Raw genomic sequence first — 20,018 nt, 5'->3', positions numbered from 1 at the left:
TGCGTATAGTCTGCACACACACACATGCTTCCATCGTGTGAGTCAACAAGAAGTAGCCTCGACACTGTAGGGAACTAGGAAACATTGGACCTCTGCTTGTTGGACGAGGAGGAGGTGTCTTGTCTGCCCGCCTTCTCTCTCTCTCTCTCTCTCTCTCTCTCTCTCTCTCTCTCTCTCTCTCTCTCTCTCTCTCAATCAACGAGGCTTCTGCCACCAGAGCCAAGAGTTGCCGTTCCGCGCACCGATGCCAAAACGCGCAGGAGGAGTCAGTGCCAAAGGGTCATTTTAGCGCACCACTGCTGAAATGGAAGGACTGTAGGGAATCCTAGAATAAACAGCAGCCATTTGACCCCCCCCCCCCCCTCCACCCCCAGATGATATAATCATATCATTAAAACTAAGAAAAGGGAAAAGGAGCCAAATAAGAGCCATCACCAGCGGAGTGCTCTGTACTTCATCTGACTGTCACCACGGTGTCTGCAGAGGTGGGCAGTCCAGGATTTTTGTTTTTGTTTTATCTGCAGAAGGTCATTGCCAGACATACCTGCCTTCATATCATCATCAGAATCGACCGCCTGTAGCCAACTGCTTCCTAAAAACTACACTTTGGCTTCCTCAATCCAGGTGTTGCTTCTTCCGAAGACGCTGCGGGACATTTTGGACAAACTGGTCTTCCATCCTTATTGCGCTCCTGTCCGACTCCTCGCCTCCCGAGTCCGAGCGCGCATCAAAGTTGCAGCCGAAAACTGTGAATAGTAGCCCACAGGGATTAGGAGAGGGAAAGGTTGGTTACCTGCGAGCCAGAGAGGACCGACACCACGGTCCAAGCCGACTCCAAGTGCCGTTCACCGGGCGATGCCAGAGTAAATGCCGGGGCAATGTCCCGCCGCAAGCAGGTGAACCCGCAGCACTTATCGTTGACGCACAGGGAGACAGTTCGGGGTGAGTTTCATTCCTGAGACAAGACTTCTCATACATGATGAAGTATACTGGTTTAAATGATTTATAGTTTGTCATTATTATTAATTGCTGTTTTTAGGGCAAAATACAAGTATTTATTTGGATATAAATCCATACATTGTTTAGTCTTTGAAAACGCGCCGAACAAAGCAGCTAATTACAGACAATAACTGTGACATGTGGAAATACATTTACCACTCGAGAGAACACTGTACTATGCAGTTTGTTTTTACTTACTTATTAGGCTGAATTTAAGTAATTGTTTAGGTTGATAATAGTTGTTTTACACCTTTTAAAATGTATCAACACAATTCAGTGATATTTCAAATGCGCCTTTCGCAGCTGTATATGACTTTACTAGAGATGATCTTATGACATCTACATTGGGACTGTCTGGCTAAGTGTCTGTGTGTGTGTGTGTGTGTGTGTGTGTGTGTGTGTGTGTGTGAGAGAGAGAGAGAGAGTGTGAGTGTGTGTGTGTGTGTTTGCATGTGCACACACGTGCGAGCTGTAATGCAACATTTCATCACAACACAATTTGGATTTTTTTTCACATCATATTGCAACATGTGGCAGTTTGTGTATTTACGTGTACTTTGTTAAACATTTAACTTATTTCGAATTCATGTTAAGTTCAAGTTATTTCATATGCATTTAATACAGTTATTTGTTTGTGACATATCTATAGGTAGGTAACTTGTATCTTAATTTAAATGTATTTTTTATTTTATTTTAAAAAAACAACAACTTTCTCTTCCTCTCTCACTCCATCACACACACACGTTCTTAACATTATTTTTTCTTGACACACAAAGGCCTTTCTACACATTAAGGTAACCTTTTGAAGAACATCACCAACAATTGTGAAATTGTGGAGATGAATAAAATCCGCTTGCAATCACACCTAAAAAAGAAAACCCCACACACAAGGCAACGACAATCTGAACTTGTATTAATGCGATATTTCAAAACGGGGGTCATCTTTTCATTTGAAGCTTTTCAGAGCTGCGACCAAAAACTGTGATTAAATTGCGCAGATTAAATCTGAGGCAAGGATTTTATTTTTTTTTGTATTTTTTTGTGGGCATATGATTAAAAAGTCGCATAATCCAATTTCAAATCAATTATACCAATCTAACCTTCATCTCCCAGCGCTCTGCTTTGCCTAAATTCATTCATAGAGGCCTAATCTGGGTAATTCATTGCAGAAGTTCATGATGTAATCTTTGGCCAATCTGTTTTGTGTTGAAAAGGGTTAGACGCATTCCGTCCCACCCGACACATTTAGCATTTAGACTAATCATTTACCCCATTCACTTCGTCTCTCTCTCTCTCCCTCTCTCTCTCTCCCTCTCTCATGTCACTGACTCTCCTATTATATTACGGTAATTTTAAAAACGTATAGAGCAATCTGAAATCTAAATGTCTGCTATAACCAGTGTTTTTTGTTTCCTAATTAAAGGAGTACGGTGCATCCTCAGCAGATTTTTAGGCAGATGACAAATATTGATCCAGCTTGGATATTGATCTGACAGTTTATTCTCTCCGCTGTCACAGTCACTGCCTGTCAGTTCATTAAGGTGGAGACCGAGTTGATTCCCCCACACGTTACATTCACGACTGTTGCACAATTTCTAACGTAACCACTGTGCAGTTTCACCTCAGGCATGTGTGTGTCTGATCAACATTTACCTGCATGAATAATGACAAGTGATTGCAACGCTTTGCATATTTCCATTTTGTCTTTAGGGAACTGGTGCAAATTTGGACTAATCAGTTAAATATTTGACTTCTGTGCTTCCAGTCATGGGTCACTTTGTTTGAAATCTATTTTTTTTGTGTGTGTGTGTGTGTGTGTGTGTGTGTGTGTGTGTGCAAATTAGTTCACCTGCTGTGCACTCAGCAAATTCTTCAAACTGAACCTATTCTGCTGAATGTAGATACTTGCATAATTACACTGATAATGAGTTGTCACAGATTAGCCTTAAATGTCTTAATTTCCTTGTCCGAGCTGAAGCTGCGTTCACATGTCTCCAGGGTGCATCTGTTCTTGCCTGGAGCTTCTTTTTTTTTCCTTTTTCTTTTTTGGAAGTCCTTTTTAATCACCGCTGATTACGATGATGCAGAGACATTCAAGTATCAAACAACAACTTAAGTTGAGCTATTTGCAAATGCTGACAAATGTTTGATGTTCAGCGGAGGTCAATGAGAGCGAGTGCAGTGTAGGATGCTGAGACGCTGGGCCACCTGGGCCTGAATCTGGTCCTACCTGTTTTCTTACATGGTAGCCTACACACTGTCTCCTGCTCGCTGAACTATGGCTGCAATGATCTGAGAGGCCCAAGTGCAAGATTAAGGAAGGCCCTGCAGGTATTTTTTGTTTGTTTCCCTTTTTGATGCTATCATGCAGATCAAAAGCCCAAACTGGACTTTGAACAAAAAAGACATTTCCTCATTATTTATATGCAGTTTTTTCTCTCTCTACGAGAACAATGTGCATCTGTGCTAATGTGTGCACAGATGCACGTGTGTTTGCATAAAAAGCCTAAGCCATGTTTACCATTGGTACATGTCTTAATAATGACACCACATCTGTAGCTGTGATGGACGGAATGGCTTTTAATGCACCTATCATTAAATGGCTGGAGGCTGGGTGTTGCTGTGGGCTGTTCCCATAAGCTGGGTGGGTCTGGAATCACACCTTAGGTCTGAGGAGCGCTGGGGGGAAATCAAACTATAATTTGATTAAGTCTAATCTATTGAGAGCTTCGATTATGAACAGCGTTATTGTCAGACAAATAATTATTGCTTATATGCTTAATATTTTGAACATAACCTGGCCAATAGGTTGGTCCAGTGGTTGTACAATATTTCAGCGTCAGCTGTCAAGACCAATCCCAAGGTGTCTTCTCACAAAAGTAATAATACATTGTTTCTGCAGCGTGCTAAGCATACATCAACCACATGTCAGATCAGACGTTATTAAGTGAAACTAAACACAGCCTCGTGCCCTGCAGCCAGGAGCATGTAGGTCATAATCTACGTGGAAGTACAGAGAACCTGAATATCAGCATATTTCTGGACAGGCTTAGTGGAAGACTAAGTTCTGGAGATCTACTTGCCAGGCCAGATGTTATAAGGGACGTACAAGAAGTGACTGTTACTGCAATGAATACATACAATGTACTAGAATGTGCCAGGCACACACACACATAGACACATATACAAATGTGTATATATCCAAATTAGAGCTGCACAATTAATTGCAATTTCATCCAAATCGCAATATGGACTAGTGCAATATCCAAATCGCACAGGGGCGCAATATTTGTTAAAGGCAAAACATGTGTCAAACCATTCTTAATTAAGTATGCATAGACGTCCCGGCCTAGAAATTGTATCCTACAAGCTAAAGAAAAACATCGTCTTTTGGTACAGATCCTCGCAAAAATCACCCAAATGATCATTCCCTCCAATATCGTGCATCATATCGCAATCGCAATATCAGTCAAAATAATCGCAATTAGATATTTTCCTCATATCGTGCAGCCCTACTCAAAATGCAATACAAACTGCATGAATTTCTACACACTAACAACTATGTTGTCTTAGTTAAGTTTGACCTTCAGTTTACAGCTCATCCTTTGTTTTATTAAGGCAAACATCCCCTCTAGGCTTTTTTCTAGGCTCCTTTAGTCAATGATTCAGCTTGGAGTCACATCCATGACAAAGACACCTATGATAGGGATATCCTTCTGAATTACTCATGCATTAAAACATGGAACGACACGGTGTTTAGTATCACAGGCCCTTCCCTGTTCAGAGACTGGTATTTTCTTTCCTTATATCAGAATTATTACAGAGAATTGGTTTCTGGATCCAGCCATGGCAACGCCTCGTGATAACTGTTTACTCTCAGAATTGGCATGCTACTTGTGAAACAGTTAATGTTTTCGTCTTTATTCGCACCATATGGCTGTCAAACGCTGGGGGGAGAAACCCACCGTAAGCACTGCAACACCACAGTAAATATTCACACACACTGTGGTAACCGGATGATAATCTCACAGGAGATGATTGGTGAACGACGTATGATTTACTGTGAGGCCATTGCAGCTTGTTCTCAGATTTTCTTTCTATATTTCAGTACCATTGGACACATTTAATCAATGTTGCAATGCCATACAGCTTCTTCTTTTAAAAAATAAATTATATATATATATATATTTTTTTTATATATTATATATATATATTGTTAGTATATCTCTTTACATTTGTTTGGCAAATTTGATTTATATCCCCGAATGTCATGCCTCATAGCTTGCAAGTCATTTATAGCGATTTAGTGACACAGGCACAGTCAGCTGCAGAGCCGTATTTTGCTCACTTTCAGACTAATAATCTAAGATTTATGATAACAAATGAGACTGGTACAGATTAAATGGTGATAAGATAATGAAACACACAGGCCTGGCCTTACACAACACAAACTGTTGCAGCACTCCTTGGCAATCGTAGCCGAGAAAAAGGGATAGGCTAAGCGAGGCCGCTTGTTGTCTTAATTTTTGATTGCAACCATCTGCAACGTTGCTGGTGTCATTTATTTTTGATGACAGCGTGAATCTTACCCCACTTTCTTTATGGGGTTTACACACGTGTGTGTGTGTGTCTGTGTGTGTGTGTGTGTGTGTGTGTGTGAGCGTGTGCGTGTGTTTTTAGCTCAGTAAATGGAAGGGTGAAAACAAAGAAAGGGAGACAGGTCTGAACCCATACAGTATGGCCGACTGTCATATGAGTGCCCCTGGCCTTTACCAGCACAACACAGTGTGCAGCTGGTATTAAAATGTTGTGTAAGGTCAGGACTCGAGCCTTAATGGAAAATAGTTTTCTGTTCAACACCGCATAGAAGAATCTCATCAAATTCACTTCGTTAAATAAAAGCAAATGTTTCACATCTACATTACTTTTCCTCTGTTTTTATATTCGACTACGGGCAGAGTAGAACTTGTCAAACAATGTTGGAAATATTTAATTTGCCTTCGCCTTTACCTCAGGCAACAATGAAAGCAACAAAAAGACTCATCTCACATTTGTAAGAACACATAAGGACAGACACAATAATTAGGGATTAGTGGGATTTTTAAGGGGCATTAAAGTCAGAGGACATTAAAGGAACCCTCGTGTACATGCACCTCGGCATGTTTTACCTACCTAGCTGGTTTTACCTGGTCACCGCTGTGAAAAACACTCACAAGGGCGTCACATTTTCTGTATTATGTATCTATCATGACTGTAAAATTACAATGAAACTAACCCAACTGTATAGGCAAACATTTTAATATTTGCACTTGGAAAAAAGAAGAAGGTGCAAATGAATTCCTCGCCTCTGACAACATTGTAACTTCATTAAGTACTTTTTGGCCGGGGCGTTTGAATATATTTCTCGACCTTTCACACAACTGGAAATACTGGTGAAAGAGGCCCATTGTCTTCAGCTGTGTCTCCCATCTGGTACACATTGTGCAGCAGCAGCAGCAGCAGCAGCAGCAGCAGCAGTGGTAGTGACTGACTGACTCTCTCCTCATCAAACTGATAGGGGGTGCTCTAAGGCTGCCTGACTTAACTCACACTTGATAAGGCAGTAGTAGCAGGACTGTCATTTGGTGAATATAGCTGTGTGTGTGTGTGTGTGTGTGTGTGTGTGTGTGAAAGACAGAGAGAGAGAGACCAAGAGAGAGAAATAAAGTATGTGTGGTATCATGTTAGACAGCTGGGTTTCACTGCTATCATCACGCCTTCTCAACGATGACATGTTTGACAGTGCGTCTGCTATGCTCCCTTACCTATCAAGCATGTTCCTCTCACATAGGAGTTTATACAGAGAGAATTAGACACCGTCTGTCAAGATGATAGGCTACATTAGTGTATTTCCATCTCGGTGTGTTTGTGTCCACAGTAGATCCCCCCCCCCCTTCAAGCATTCCATGTTCAGTTCCTTCTTGCCCCTGGTTTCTTCTCACACAGGTGAGCCTCGGGATAGACGGGTGAGCAGGTTTCATCGAGGGGTGCGGTTTTCATAAGATGTCCGACTAATATTCCAGTGACATAGTGACATTGCCAACACCTACTAATTTACTGCCTTCTGCCCCCAGGCAATGTTACCCAACCACAGGTTAGAAAACAGGCCTCACTCTATTTGTCTCTCGTAGCGATAAAGTCAAGTTCAGTTGCTCAGTCGATTACCTGATTTTTAACACATGATGAGGATCTGGCTCTTATTCCACCTGTCTTGTGTTCAACGGAAATGAGAGCGCGCCATATTGTTAGCAGAGATCTCCCACGTAGTACTACTTACATGCATTACACATAATACACGCATGCATGCATGCTCACAGTTACTCGGCTTGTGTGAACACTCTGGAACATTGCTTCATGTGAATCATGGTCACAAGCTGTGAACTGTAGGTAAATATGTGTTTGAGTTCCTTCTTTGCCACCAAAGATTATGAGATGGAAATTATTTGGCAGGCATCCAGGAACCCATCTCCATTTAGAGAAAAGATATTTGGCATTGGATCATCACTCCAGGGCGAAGAGAGTGGACTGGAACGTGTGTGAGTGAGAGTGCGTGCGTGTGTGAGTGAGTGAGAGTGCGTGCGTGCGTGCGTGCGTGCGTGCGTGTGTGTGTGTGTGTGTGTGTGTGTGTATGTGTGTGAGTGAGTGAGTGCGTGTGTACGTGTGTTTGTGGCTGGGTGGTTAGGAGGTGCTTCATAGTTGCAAATAAATATCTGGAATATTCAAAAGTGTGTAATAATCAGCCGGAAATCTGCCAGGGTTTGACAGTTATGACTGGGAGTTTAGAGGAGCATCGCCGCCCTGGCAGTTTGAGATGGGTGATAAGAGAGTTTAGGATCTTTGCTCTGATAACTACACACCGAGACACAGGCACACACAAACCAGCACACCCTCTTTGTCTAATCTTTGCAATTATTAGGGTGTCATGTTTGGAGAAAGAGAGAGAACAGAGGCAAAGGGGAGGGGAAGAGGGGTGGGGAGATGCGGGTGCTAGAAGTGGAGGAGCAGCAGGAGACAGGCAGACGCTGCTATGCTCCTCTCCCAGGCATCAACACCTCTCCCTGGGTACCCGCTCACTTAGACGCCCCTAGAGTCTCTGGAGCTTCAGGTTTCCTCCGGGCTATTAAGTAGAGGACACATTTTCATACTGGTACATCAGGATAGTGTAAAAAGGGAGGTTGTCCATGAGGAATTTACGTTAAGCTGAGGGACTCAGTCTACGCCATAAGGGAGGTGGTAGGGGATGGGGTAAGAATGTGTAATGGTTATTAATGACCATGTCAGGTCTGTGAAGAATGAGATTTACTCTCTTAACAGGATCCCCGAGTTTGGCTTTATAGATTTTCTGTCTGTGGAGAATTCCGTGTTCCAACTCACCTGTGTGCTGCTCCATTCATGTTCACACACACACACACACACACACACACACACACACACGTTTTTTTTTCTTCCCGTTCTCGTTTTTCGTTTCTCTGTCTTATTCTGTGATAACATGAACACACACACACACGCGTGCGCGTACACACATGCTGGTGGATGTGGCCTCCACTACGCAGCCGTCTAGCTGTGACAGCTTGGCGTAGTGTAGCTAAGGCCCTCACCGGAAACCCAGCCTGCACTGTGAGATGAATAGCTTCCTGGCCACAGAAACACATACACACACACACACACACACACATACACACACACACACACACACACACACACACACACACACACACACACACACACACATAGACACAGAAGCACAGACAAACATATATACAGTGTATGTGCTGGGTCCCACCCACGCAGATCACTTCTGGATAAGCTGTGCAAGTGTTTGCCTAGGTGAAATAGCTTTACGGCAGCGTTGTTTTATGCTATTAAAGTGACACAATTGTGAATGTAATGATCATCTCGTGTGGTGCGGAGAGATGGCTTTTATCAGGTAATGTTATCAGGAATGACTAAACCACGCTGTGTATTTTTTATCTCTGCCTGTGTCTCTCACTCTCACTTTAACTTGAAAAAAAAGAAAGACATCTGATTTACATTTTTCACTTACCTTTGCCCTTTTCTGCAGCAGAAGCCAATCATGATTCAGGAGCGGGATCTCCTTCTCCGGAGCCGTCCACTCCCAGCCCTCGGAGAGTGGGCCCTGGGGAGCATGACATGCTGACCTGCGGCCAGTGCCAAACCAACTTCCCTCTGGGCGATATCCTGGTTTTCATCGAGCACAAGCGCCGTCTGTGCCGGGGCCCCCGAAGCGGACCGGTGTCCTTCTCCAAACCTGGGGAGAATGGCGGACTCACGGGCATTCCCATCTCACCCAGGGCCAGGTCACTGGAGCTGGGCAGAGGGTCCATTCCGGTGGAGGTGGGCATCCAGGTGACCCCCGGCAGAGAGGAGGATCTGGAGAGGAGCATGACGCCGGCCAGGGGGATCTGTCCCAAACGGGAGAGAGGAGGTACGGAGACTGGAACACACTGTACATTTCAACCAGGAGGCAGTTAAAGGAACCACTAAGCAGCTCAACTCTAAGTTTTCAATGGAGCTCTCTTGTCAGTATAGATGCACACATCTTAAACACACATATAGGTGTGAAACACACACACACACACACACACACACACACACACACACACACACACACACACACACACACACACACACACACACACACACACATCTCTCACCTGTCCAAGACAGATAGCTCTCTTTAAAGAATTCCAGCTGCTTGTTATTTTGACAGTGGCCTTCAGGAGGGATTAATGTAGCCTGAGATGATTTCATTAGAGTGAGTGAGAGCCGCACTGTATGTCTATTCTGCTCCATTCTAAGTTAAATATCACACACAAACACACACATGCACTCAAAATAACACACACCAAACAAACACACACTGGCAGGCCTGAAGGACTTCTTCAGCTGAAACCAATTGTGAAAGGGGAGGAAAAAGGTGATAGAGGAGCCGCCCCCAGTGTGTGTGTGTGTATATGTGTTTTTTTTTTTTTTTTGCTCGTGTGATTGCAATGTGTCTAAGCGGTTGTAAAGAAATCCTGCAGCATATGAAAAAAAAAAAAAGAGGTTAAGAAAGCTGATTAAAATTCATCTGTGTGCGTGGTGAAGAGAAGGGGATTAATAAAGCAGCAAGGCCGTTCATCTGGCTGTGAGGGGGTGGGTGGGGTGGTGGTGGTGGTGGGGTGTGGGGTGTTGAGGACTGCAGACTGCCAGCGCTGCAGGGAAACCAGTTCAAAGTTATCAGAGGAGACAGTCACCATCATACCCGAGAGCTGGGAAGACTATCCAGGATTACACAGACTCCAATAGACTAAGAGGGACTTGGTTAGAGGAGGGAGACGGCTGTATTAAAGATGTTACCAGCCAGAATCGCATGTAAAAGATTATACAGTTAGCATATAAAATGGTCACCACAGTGTCTTAAACTGGTATGGAGAGACTTCAATAGTAAAGGGTGGACTTTTAAATGCGTCATATCATATTATATGAATGCACATTTAAGACAGTAAACATTGTGATGCTGTAAAATTCACACATTAGAGTTGTAATACTATTCTAATTAAAAATAAGTACATGAAGTAAATGTAAAACACAGAAAACACAAGAGAGACACTTTATGCTTTAGTTATACTTGTGTGAAAGGAGAGACTTTTACATTGACTTTAGTTTAAATGTAGTTTTGTATGTCACACATAAATTCCGTTTTGACTGTATACATTTAAAGATTAAGCTTTCATATTTTGAAAAGTCCCTTAAATGGACAACGTTTGTGGGACACAGATCACTGTAGACTACAGACACATTTAGTTGATATCAGCATTAAAGCTGGTGTGGACATCTTTTGTCATCACAACATAAATCAGCACAGTTTCTGTGTGGCCAGCAGCTGTGTGTGTGTGTTTGTGTGTGTGTGTGTGTGTGTGTGTGTGATCACCATCTTTTGCAGTGGGGAAAAATATATTGAAGGAGATCACAAACAAGCGCAGTTTTGGATGTCACAGCTAATATTTAAAAATAAAACCACGGGAATTTTTTTAAATCCAAAATATAGAACGGAGAAAGTGATAACTCGTCATCGCATTTCATTTTGAAAAAGTTAAGACAGCACATCGCTGTTAGATTGTAAATGTGAGTTTTGCTCATTGTCTCATTTGTTTAGTTATACTTTGAAATTGAGTGAGTTTTAAACGGCCTTTTGCAGCAACCCAACTAAAAGAAGAAGAAAAAACCATGGAACTCATTTGGAAGCTTATGTAATGAAAAAGACAATGCATTTTCTATGGCAGTATGTCTGTTGTGGTGGTCAGAGGAAAAACATTTAGTTAGTGAGTGAGTGAGTGAGTGAGTGAGTGAGTGAGTCAGCCTGTTGGCGTGGCAGCCAGTTAGTCACTTAGACAGTCTTATCACTAAGAGCACAGGACATGAAAGCACTTGAAGCCCCAAATGAAAGAGAGGAGGAGAGCTTTGTTCGACACATTAGATTGCCACTCAAGGCAGTCTCAAGTTTCAACCAAATTAGATTACATTATTAAGTCTAATTAAGTCCAATGTGTTAGCAGCACACACACACACACACACACACACACACACACACACACACACACACACACACACACACACACACACACACACACACACACACACACACACACACACACACACAAGGACATTTCATCACATTTGCTTGCATGTGGTACTAAGAGCTTTGCAGCCAGAACACACACACAAATATTTGCAGCACAAGTGATGAAGAAATATGCACCAACATAACACAAACCTGCACACCCTTACAGAAATGTACTCATGATGCACTCTTGCATGCAAAAATGCTTGTGCTATATGCATAACCATTAACCCTCTCCTCTCCTGGATATTTTCTTCACCTGGTTGTGTTTTATAACATCCTGTCTGGCCTCTTTGTCTGTCAGCCTGCTTGCTTAAACTGCAAACATGCTGCAAGGCTAGCACATTCAACCCCAAAAGGTGCAAATACACACACACAGACACACACACACACACACACACACACACACACACACACACACACTCACTCTCTCTCTTTCTCTTTCTCTCTCTCGTACACTCGGTGTAGATGAAAAATGGCCTTTCTGTGCCCTATTTTTTTTCTTACTTGCATTTCTCTTGCTGATGCATGCACTCTGTGTGTATATGTGTTGGCTTTGTCAGAGTATGTTAATATGTGTGTTTGCCTTGTATGAATTTGTGCATGTGAGTGTGTGCAATGTCTGTGAAGAATGATGCGTGTCACCAGGCAAGCGAGAGGTTGTCGCTAGGGGAGCGTTACCATGCTAAGACGACCCTGGCCCTGCTTTGAACCCATCCCAGGACGGCTGCCGGGCCCCCTCGGAGCACTTTAAGACATCCAGCCCATAAGAGCGAAGTCACATCATGACAACGTCTCTCTCTCTCTCTCTCTCTCTCTATCTCTGTATCTTTCTTTCTCACTCACAAACACACATACACACATGGTAAATTTTTCATGAGACGACAACGACATCGTCAAACACCTCTCCCTCTTTATCTCTCCGGCCACCTCTGATCTCCCTGCTGTCACTTTTAGGGGTATATATATCACTGTATTAGGCTTAGAATTCTACATTGGTTTCGTCGTTTGGTTTGGTGGAAAGCTACTTACAATCTTGATTTGATACCGATACTAAACCGAATTCATGATCAAAGAATCTTAATCACTTTAAAACTGTCACACTTACATGTTTGTGCAGGTGTGAAAGTGTGTTTGAATGCACAGGAGCATTTTAACGTGATAAGATCAGTTTTTTTTCTCCGAGCCAATGGGCAAAGAGAGATTTTGTTTTTACGCCTGAAATGACTCATGGTGGTTTCTGGATGAAAACCTGTGGTGTAACTTACGAAACGTATCAATCATGTTTGTGCCCAAAGAGGTCAAACCTGCAATGTTCGACACTGGTTTCACTGCTGCTGCCGCTGAATAACCGTGACATTCCAGTTTACGCACCTCACCACCGGTGTGGATTTGAAGGTGTCTCTCTCTCCTCTCTTCTCTTCTTTCCTTCCCCCACACACACACACACACACACACACACACATCTTTTTTTTTTCTTTTTGCCCCACCACCCAATGCTCCTTTAATCACCTGGCTTGCTCTCATTTCCATATTAAATAGGCTTTAATCATGAAAAGCAATCAGGCTTTTGCATATTCATACCTTCCCCTGTACGCCGGCTTCCCTGTCTCGCTCCAGTGCCAAGCAGCCAGTAATCAGTAGGCAGGCGGCGTAATGCCATAGCCCCGGCCCATCGCATGAAAACACACACACTGTGTGAGTTAGAAATAACTTCACATGCTACTTACGCATTATCTCTCCTCCAAGAGAGAGAGAGAGCGAGAGAGAGAGAGAGAGAGAGAGAGAGAGGGAGAGAGGGGTAAGAGATAAAAAAAGAAAGATGGCGAGACTGATCCCTGATTTGAGCTGCGAATATTTGTACAGAGGCTCAAGGAAAAGTCGATTTGCATAATGACTTTGTAGTTTTGCATTAATCACATTTGCATATGAAAATGCGTTAATTACTCCTGATGATTTAAAAAAAAAAAACTTGCTTCATTTGATGTCCAAGCTCTGGGGTTGTGATTAGGGGTTACATGGTGGCAGTTGTGTAAGTGGTGTGTGTGTGTGTGTGTGCGTGTGTGTGTGTGTGTGTGTGTGTGTGTGTGTGTGTGTGTGTGTGTGTGTGTGTGTGTGTATGTGTTCATGCTTTTGCATTTCTGGTGCAGTCTGTGTGTTTTTATATGTTCTTACATGAATGTTTTGAATGCTTGCCAGGGAATTTATCTTGTGTCTGCTGTTAGGCATGTGTGTCTATTTTCATTTTCCCCATTTGTGTGTGTGTGTGTGTGTGTGTGTGTGTGTGTGTGTGTGTGTGTGTGTGTGTGTGTGTGTGTGTGTGTGGCAAATATTTCCTAATTCCTCTGTGGGGAAAAAAAGAGAAAATTATTTCAAATAACACACACTCATTCATGATACAGTATCTTCTCATGTGTTATTTTTTGCACTTTTGAACTGAATTAGTGGATAAGAAAAAGAAAAAGTGGGGGACAAGATATAGTGATGTTAGAGGTATTTAAAAGATGAATATATTTCATAATTTAACATTATACAGATTTCTGGACTTTATAGACAATAGTGTTCAGAAATAGAATAGAGGATGCTCCTTTTAGAGGTTTATATTTGAATGCTTTTTCCTACTGCAATGTGATACACAAGCCAGGCAGAATTTTATTTTTTATTTTTTTATTTTTATGCCGTTTAAAAAAAAAACAATGAAATAAATCCAAATTCCAATATTCATGCAAGATCAATCAATCATTTTACGCATTTTGTTTTTGCATGCGCATAATTGCACGTGCATTGCAGGATGCTGCATATGAATCACCCTGTATAAACGTCTGCAGCAAGCCCTGCACAGCCACTTGTAGGCACTGGTTTAATCTAAAAAGCAAACAATTCACTGCATGCAAACAACTTTATTTGCCATTGCAATTTCTAAACATAAATACATACAAATGAATGAAAGACTTCCTATGATTAGCACATGAGCAGTGATGGTGATCCTGAGGAAAACACTGCAAAAGAAAGCTTATGCCTTCAAAATCAAGGACAAATTAAAATAAAATTTCAGTTTGTAGTCATTAATTCACCACTTATATGTCTCTAAGCATCTACGTGTAATTGTGTTCACATACACATATAGGTGTGTGTGTGTGTGTGTGTGTATATGTATATGTATGTACAATTACAGTATACGTGTTCCTGCCTGTGTATGGGCCCCTAGAGTTGTTGGCCCATAACAGTGCGCCTCAGACAGGACCACCCCAGGGGCCGTCTGACTCTGCTTGTGTCTGTCTGTCTGCTATATCCAGAAGGGTCAACTAGGTCTATAAGAGCTGCTAAAATGGCACAGCTGCACATGCACACCGCCACCTGACACACACACACACACACACACACACACACACACACACACACACACACACACATTTTTTTTACGTTAATGCCGAAAAATGTAAACTCAACATGTATGCAGGAATACACACACAGATAAGAGCCACGCACACGAAACGTGTGCATGCTGGAATGCATACAATGACTCCAATCTCACATTAAGGCCTGCATCTTCCACCAAACGCACTCGTGCACACACAGACACATGCACATACACACACAGCTTAAGGGCTCCCACATAAAGGCATCAAACGCTCCACAGCCAGCTTTATGGCACTCATATGGCAGCAGATTTGATATTTTCCTACCACAGCGGGGGAATAAAACTCGCCACTAATTTGGACTGCGAGCGCCACCGCTAACTTTCAGCATGTGCCGACTGACTGTGTCTTCCAGATGTGTGGACTCTTTGCTCCTTAACAGCCTTACTTAAGAGGCATTAGAAACCTCACACCCCGTCCCTGCTACGCATGGAGAGTGATGATGGCGCTTTGGTATTCAACACAAACACGCTGCTTTGTGTTGATTTTTGAGTGAAGTGCTGATGTCAACTTCATGGTTTCTCTGCTATGGACCATAAGTTGTCTTGTGTCAGTGGGAATCTGTGAATGTGTTTATGTTCTTTGCAAAAATAGCTATAATCAAGATAATTTGACTGCTGCACTGTAGTTACTCGAGTTTCCTCTCGCTTCTCCTCTCTGGCTGTGACATTTGATAGCAGGTGTGCTATCATCAGTGCTGAGTAATGTTGTACATTTTTTTTTTTACAAAGAACCTACTGTAATTACAGTATTAGCATGCATGCGTGTGTATGTAGACTTTCACGACCCCGAACGAGAGCCTGCTCAGCAACTTGTACACCTTTCTGCCGCTCTTGAAACACTTACAGAGAAACATTTAAGTCTTCATGATGGACGTGCAGATACAATCCTCATGTGTCAGACATTAATGCATAACATCTAATACACCTTTTCAGGAGTGAATGGGGGAAATTTTCTGACCGGGGATGTTCACTCGTGTTTTTCTATAGAAAAATAGTGTGTGTTTGCCTTTGGGAGGAGAAAAGAGGGCTACCATTAGTATTTGTGAAAAGGAAAAGAGATGGCGCTTGTTAGCAAATCAGACATGGGTACTCCTACTTGCTACACTGTTGTTCCTTTCCTCTTATCTTATTAGCGTCCTGCTCAGATTGGGTGGGATTGTGGGAGAAGAAAATGAAGAGACAGCGTTTATGGCCGTATTTTCCTTTTACAGGCTACTTCACCGCAAGAGATATTGAAAGCCTTTCATGGTACTCTTACGATTCCCCTTATTTCATCCACTTATTTGTCTCCAGCAATTACTCCGAGAGGGAACACTAGACACAAACACATGATGAACGTAGGCTGCCTTTATGTCGGTTTGTCACTTAGATGTAAGGGTGGGGGGTCTAGGGTGTGCCAGGAGCAGTACAAACAACATGTTATATACTGATACAACATTGATACACAATTTAGTAATCTGGTATACACAGTGGCTTTTTCCTGTAAGCAATTAAAGTTGAATGAAGGGGAAAAAAACCTAAAAAATGCAAAAGCATAGAACTAATTTCTAATCTAATTTTAAAAGGTCAGTTCAACAAAACCAAAAGTTTAGGTTTTGAAAAATACGTCTCTGAGATGTCTACCTCCACAACAATGCAAGGCATTTAAAAATGCACTTTAAAAACATTTAAAAAATTTAATAGCAACATCTCTTTTCAGAAACAGCGTCACAGTGAATCATTTTCATAGGGACTATTTTTTTGGTAGAAAGTAGTTCCATTCCCAGTGCGGACTGTTAACAGAGAGGTCCGTCTGTGCATTATCCAGCGTACCAGGGACATTTTATGTGGAAAGACACATTGATGTTGAATATTTCAAACGTATTTTTAAATGCTGTGAGCACCACAGAAATGTATGGATGTGTGGAGGCAGAAATATTACAGGAATATCTCAAAACCTGGGTAAAATAAAAACCCAACACTATTGCATGGCTAGATTCTTTTATATTTTGGGTGAACCAACACTTGGCTTTCTGCCTTTATTCTCTGTGAATGTGTTATATGTTAACTCTTTTTTTTTTAACTTATACTTAAACTCATAAAACGTGTACTGCTGTCAATGAGAAAAGGGTAGAAACATCTGCTCTGGACTGCCTTTTGGATGAAAGAGGGCTTGCACTGTCATGTCCATAGATGGCATTGCAAACAGGGGAGTTATCTGCTCAAGGAAAAGAGGCTACACTCTGCCTGTATTCTGCCGTAATTCATATTTTCCAGAAAGCCCTCTTCTCTGAGTCTGTCTTTTCCAGAGCAGAACAGAGCAAGCCAAAATGAAATAAAGCCTAAGATGTTATCAGGGTGATTGGTGCCAGCGGAGCTTGTCTGGGCCTGTGGTCTGGCGGGGCAGCGCCGGCCCGTACCAGCGCTTGTATGTGTGTGAGAGTGGGTGTGAGTGTGTTTGTGTGTGTGTCCTGAAGGCACTGGATAGATGAAAGCTTTTCTTTAACCATAAGCTATGCAGGAGTTGTGCCAGAAGCAGGAAATGTATCAGCGTGATAACAGCCAGAAGGACAGAGAGAAAACGAGAAAGAAAGAAAGGACCGAGGGATAGAGAGAGGGAGAAGCCACACGGGGGGAGGCCTGAGGCTAAAGTCAGTCCCATCTCACGCACACAAGACACACACACACACACACACACACACACACACACACACACACACACACACACACAGATGTCACTACATAAATATGTGTTGGGTGTGTATGTTGAGAGATTAATCTATCTTTGTGTGTGTGTGTGTGTGTGTGTGTGTGTGTGTGTGTGTGTGTGTGTGTGTGTGTGTGTGTGCGTGCGTGCGTGAATCGAGCACTCAAGGTTCGATGTCTGAGACAAGCCAAGTGTTTTGACACACCTGAGTATGTATCAGGACACATGAGAGAGAACAGAATTCACCTGGAGACATGACCGTTGCAATGCTAATAATGTTGTGCCGCCAGCCTTCACTCGATCACATCAGGAGCTTATAGATGAGAGAGAGAGATAGAGGGGGAAATAGGTAGACTGTGGAGAACACAAAGAGTCTCACGTTGCCCGACTGCACATACAATCTTAAATTGTTAAAATTAAAACAATTTGTCAGAAGAGACTGTAAAATAATTATCATCTGCATCTTTCTTTTTAAGGAATTTGAGCCTTAGCATACAGATGAAATGATTGAAAGTTTGACATTTTTGGGAAATACGCTTTTTTTTTTTTACTTTACTTCCTTGATGCAAAGATTGATACCACTCTCTAATGTCTGTACAGTAAATATGAAGCTACAGTCAGTAGTTGACTATCTTAGCTTAGCACAAAGACTGGAAACAGGGGGAAACAGCTAGCCTGATTCTGTTCCAAGGTAACAAAATCCACCTCCACCTAACACTTCTACGTCTCATTAATTAGCATTTTATCTCTTGCTTGTTTCAGTACAAAAAACTGAGTTGCAAACTGTAAAAACAACGGAAGAAAAGGCTGCAGGAAGTCACCGCTCCGATGCGAGAAACAGTCCGGTGTATAACCCCCTGTAAAAACCACAACGTGTCGGTTTTATACTTCGGCTAACCTAACCAGCTCCCGGATGTTGCCTTATATTTAACGGGCAAATATGAGAAGGAAAGAGGAAAGAAAGCGAATAAGCGGTCAAACTATTGCTTCAAGAGTTCCACACAAGTGTTCCATCACACCCACATCCTGCTTTTCAAAATGAGCTCCGCAACCTCTTTTCCAAGATCGAGCAGAGCAGTTAAATAAAGAGAGCTAAATATCTGCGATCCATTTTTATTTTTTACACTCTCCCCTTTTGTTACTTTGGTTTAGTAAGATAACACTTATTAGATAGCTTGCAAATTGGTGTCAAATGATGCAACACACCTGTGCCCTCTCGCAGCCTCTGCTTTGTGTTCAAGCTTGAGGAAAGAAAAAGAACACTGTATCCTCTTACAGACTTTTTTTTTTTTAAAGATTATTTTTGGGGCATTTTAGGCCTTTATTTTTGACAGGACAGATGAAGACAGAGAGAGGGGGCATGACATGCAGCAAAGGGCCGCAGGTCGGGGTCGAACCCTGGGAGCCTGCTCTACCAACTGAGGTATCTGGGTGCCCAGGATGCTCTCACAGACTTAAAGCCAGAAGTACATATTAAACTAGAGAAATGGTGTGATACTAATACTGGAGTAATAGTGAATAAGATCATGAATGTTCAGGCTCTCTTTCCCAATCACTGGAACACACTTTACGCCATGTCTAAAGCATGTGAGGGGCAAGTTTTATAGCGGGCTGATTGAGTTGGAAGGGTTTGTGTGCTTCATTGAGGGCCACGGTGGTATTTTCCTGTGGGCTGCTAGTTAAGTGGGACTGGCTGCTTGGCTCCAGTGGGCAAAAGCCAGCTGGGGACGATTACTACTGCTGAAAGAATATACCACCCTGTCACAGAATGGTAGCCCGAGATACACACAATGAGCATGGGCATATACATGCAAACACATGCATACGGTATACACGCACAAATACACATACTGTATACACATATACACAAATACTCATACGGTATAAACATATACACAAATACACATACTGTATACACATGTACAGGCACAAAATAACTGTTTTTCTTTTGCCACCTTTTTCATATTCTGTCTCTTTGACACACACCCACACACACACACACACACGCACACACGCACACACGCACACGCACACACACACACACACACACACACACACACACACACACACACACACACACAAATTGGAGGAATTTGCGAAATGACACATGCTTATCACAGGTTGAGGAGAACACTGTACCTCCATACTTTTGTTTCGTTTCATTTTGTTTGGTTTAGTTGACCATTCGAGGCAAAACATTCAGAAGAATAACACAATAAATTTGACGCACTGTTTGTATAAAAGTATTG

At 42.4% G+C, this 20,018-nt stretch overlaps 1 protein-coding gene across 5 annotated transcripts in view; it reads left to right on the top strand.

The window, feature by feature from the left end:
• Positions 1-95: 95 nt before the first annotated feature.
• bcl11bb (BCL11 transcription factor B b) overlaps positions 96-20,018 on the top strand; it is a 31,516-nt gene continuing 11,593 nt past the window's right edge. The window contains exons 1-3 of one of the 5 annotated variants that reach the window (XM_078275469.1): positions 96-485; positions 625-942; positions 9,101-9,484. In XM_078275469.1, coding sequence (XP_078131595.1) covers positions 879-942; positions 9,101-9,484 — 448 coding nt within the window. In that variant the 5' untranslated portion in view covers positions 96-485; positions 625-878. Of the gene's footprint in view, positions 943-8,815; positions 8,966-9,100; positions 9,485-20,018 lie in introns of those variants that run through there. The other 4 variants (XM_078275470.1, XM_078275468.1, XM_078275472.1 and 1 more) reach the window with 4 other exon arrangements.

This window comes from Sander vitreus, chromosome 18 (assembly GCF_031162955.1).
Source record: "Sander vitreus isolate 19-12246 chromosome 18, sanVit1, whole genome shotgun sequence".
Classification (NCBI taxonomy): Eukaryota; Metazoa; Chordata; class Actinopteri; order Perciformes; family Percidae; genus Sander; species Sander vitreus.
This window is presented reverse-complemented; position numbering and strand designations above follow the sequence as displayed.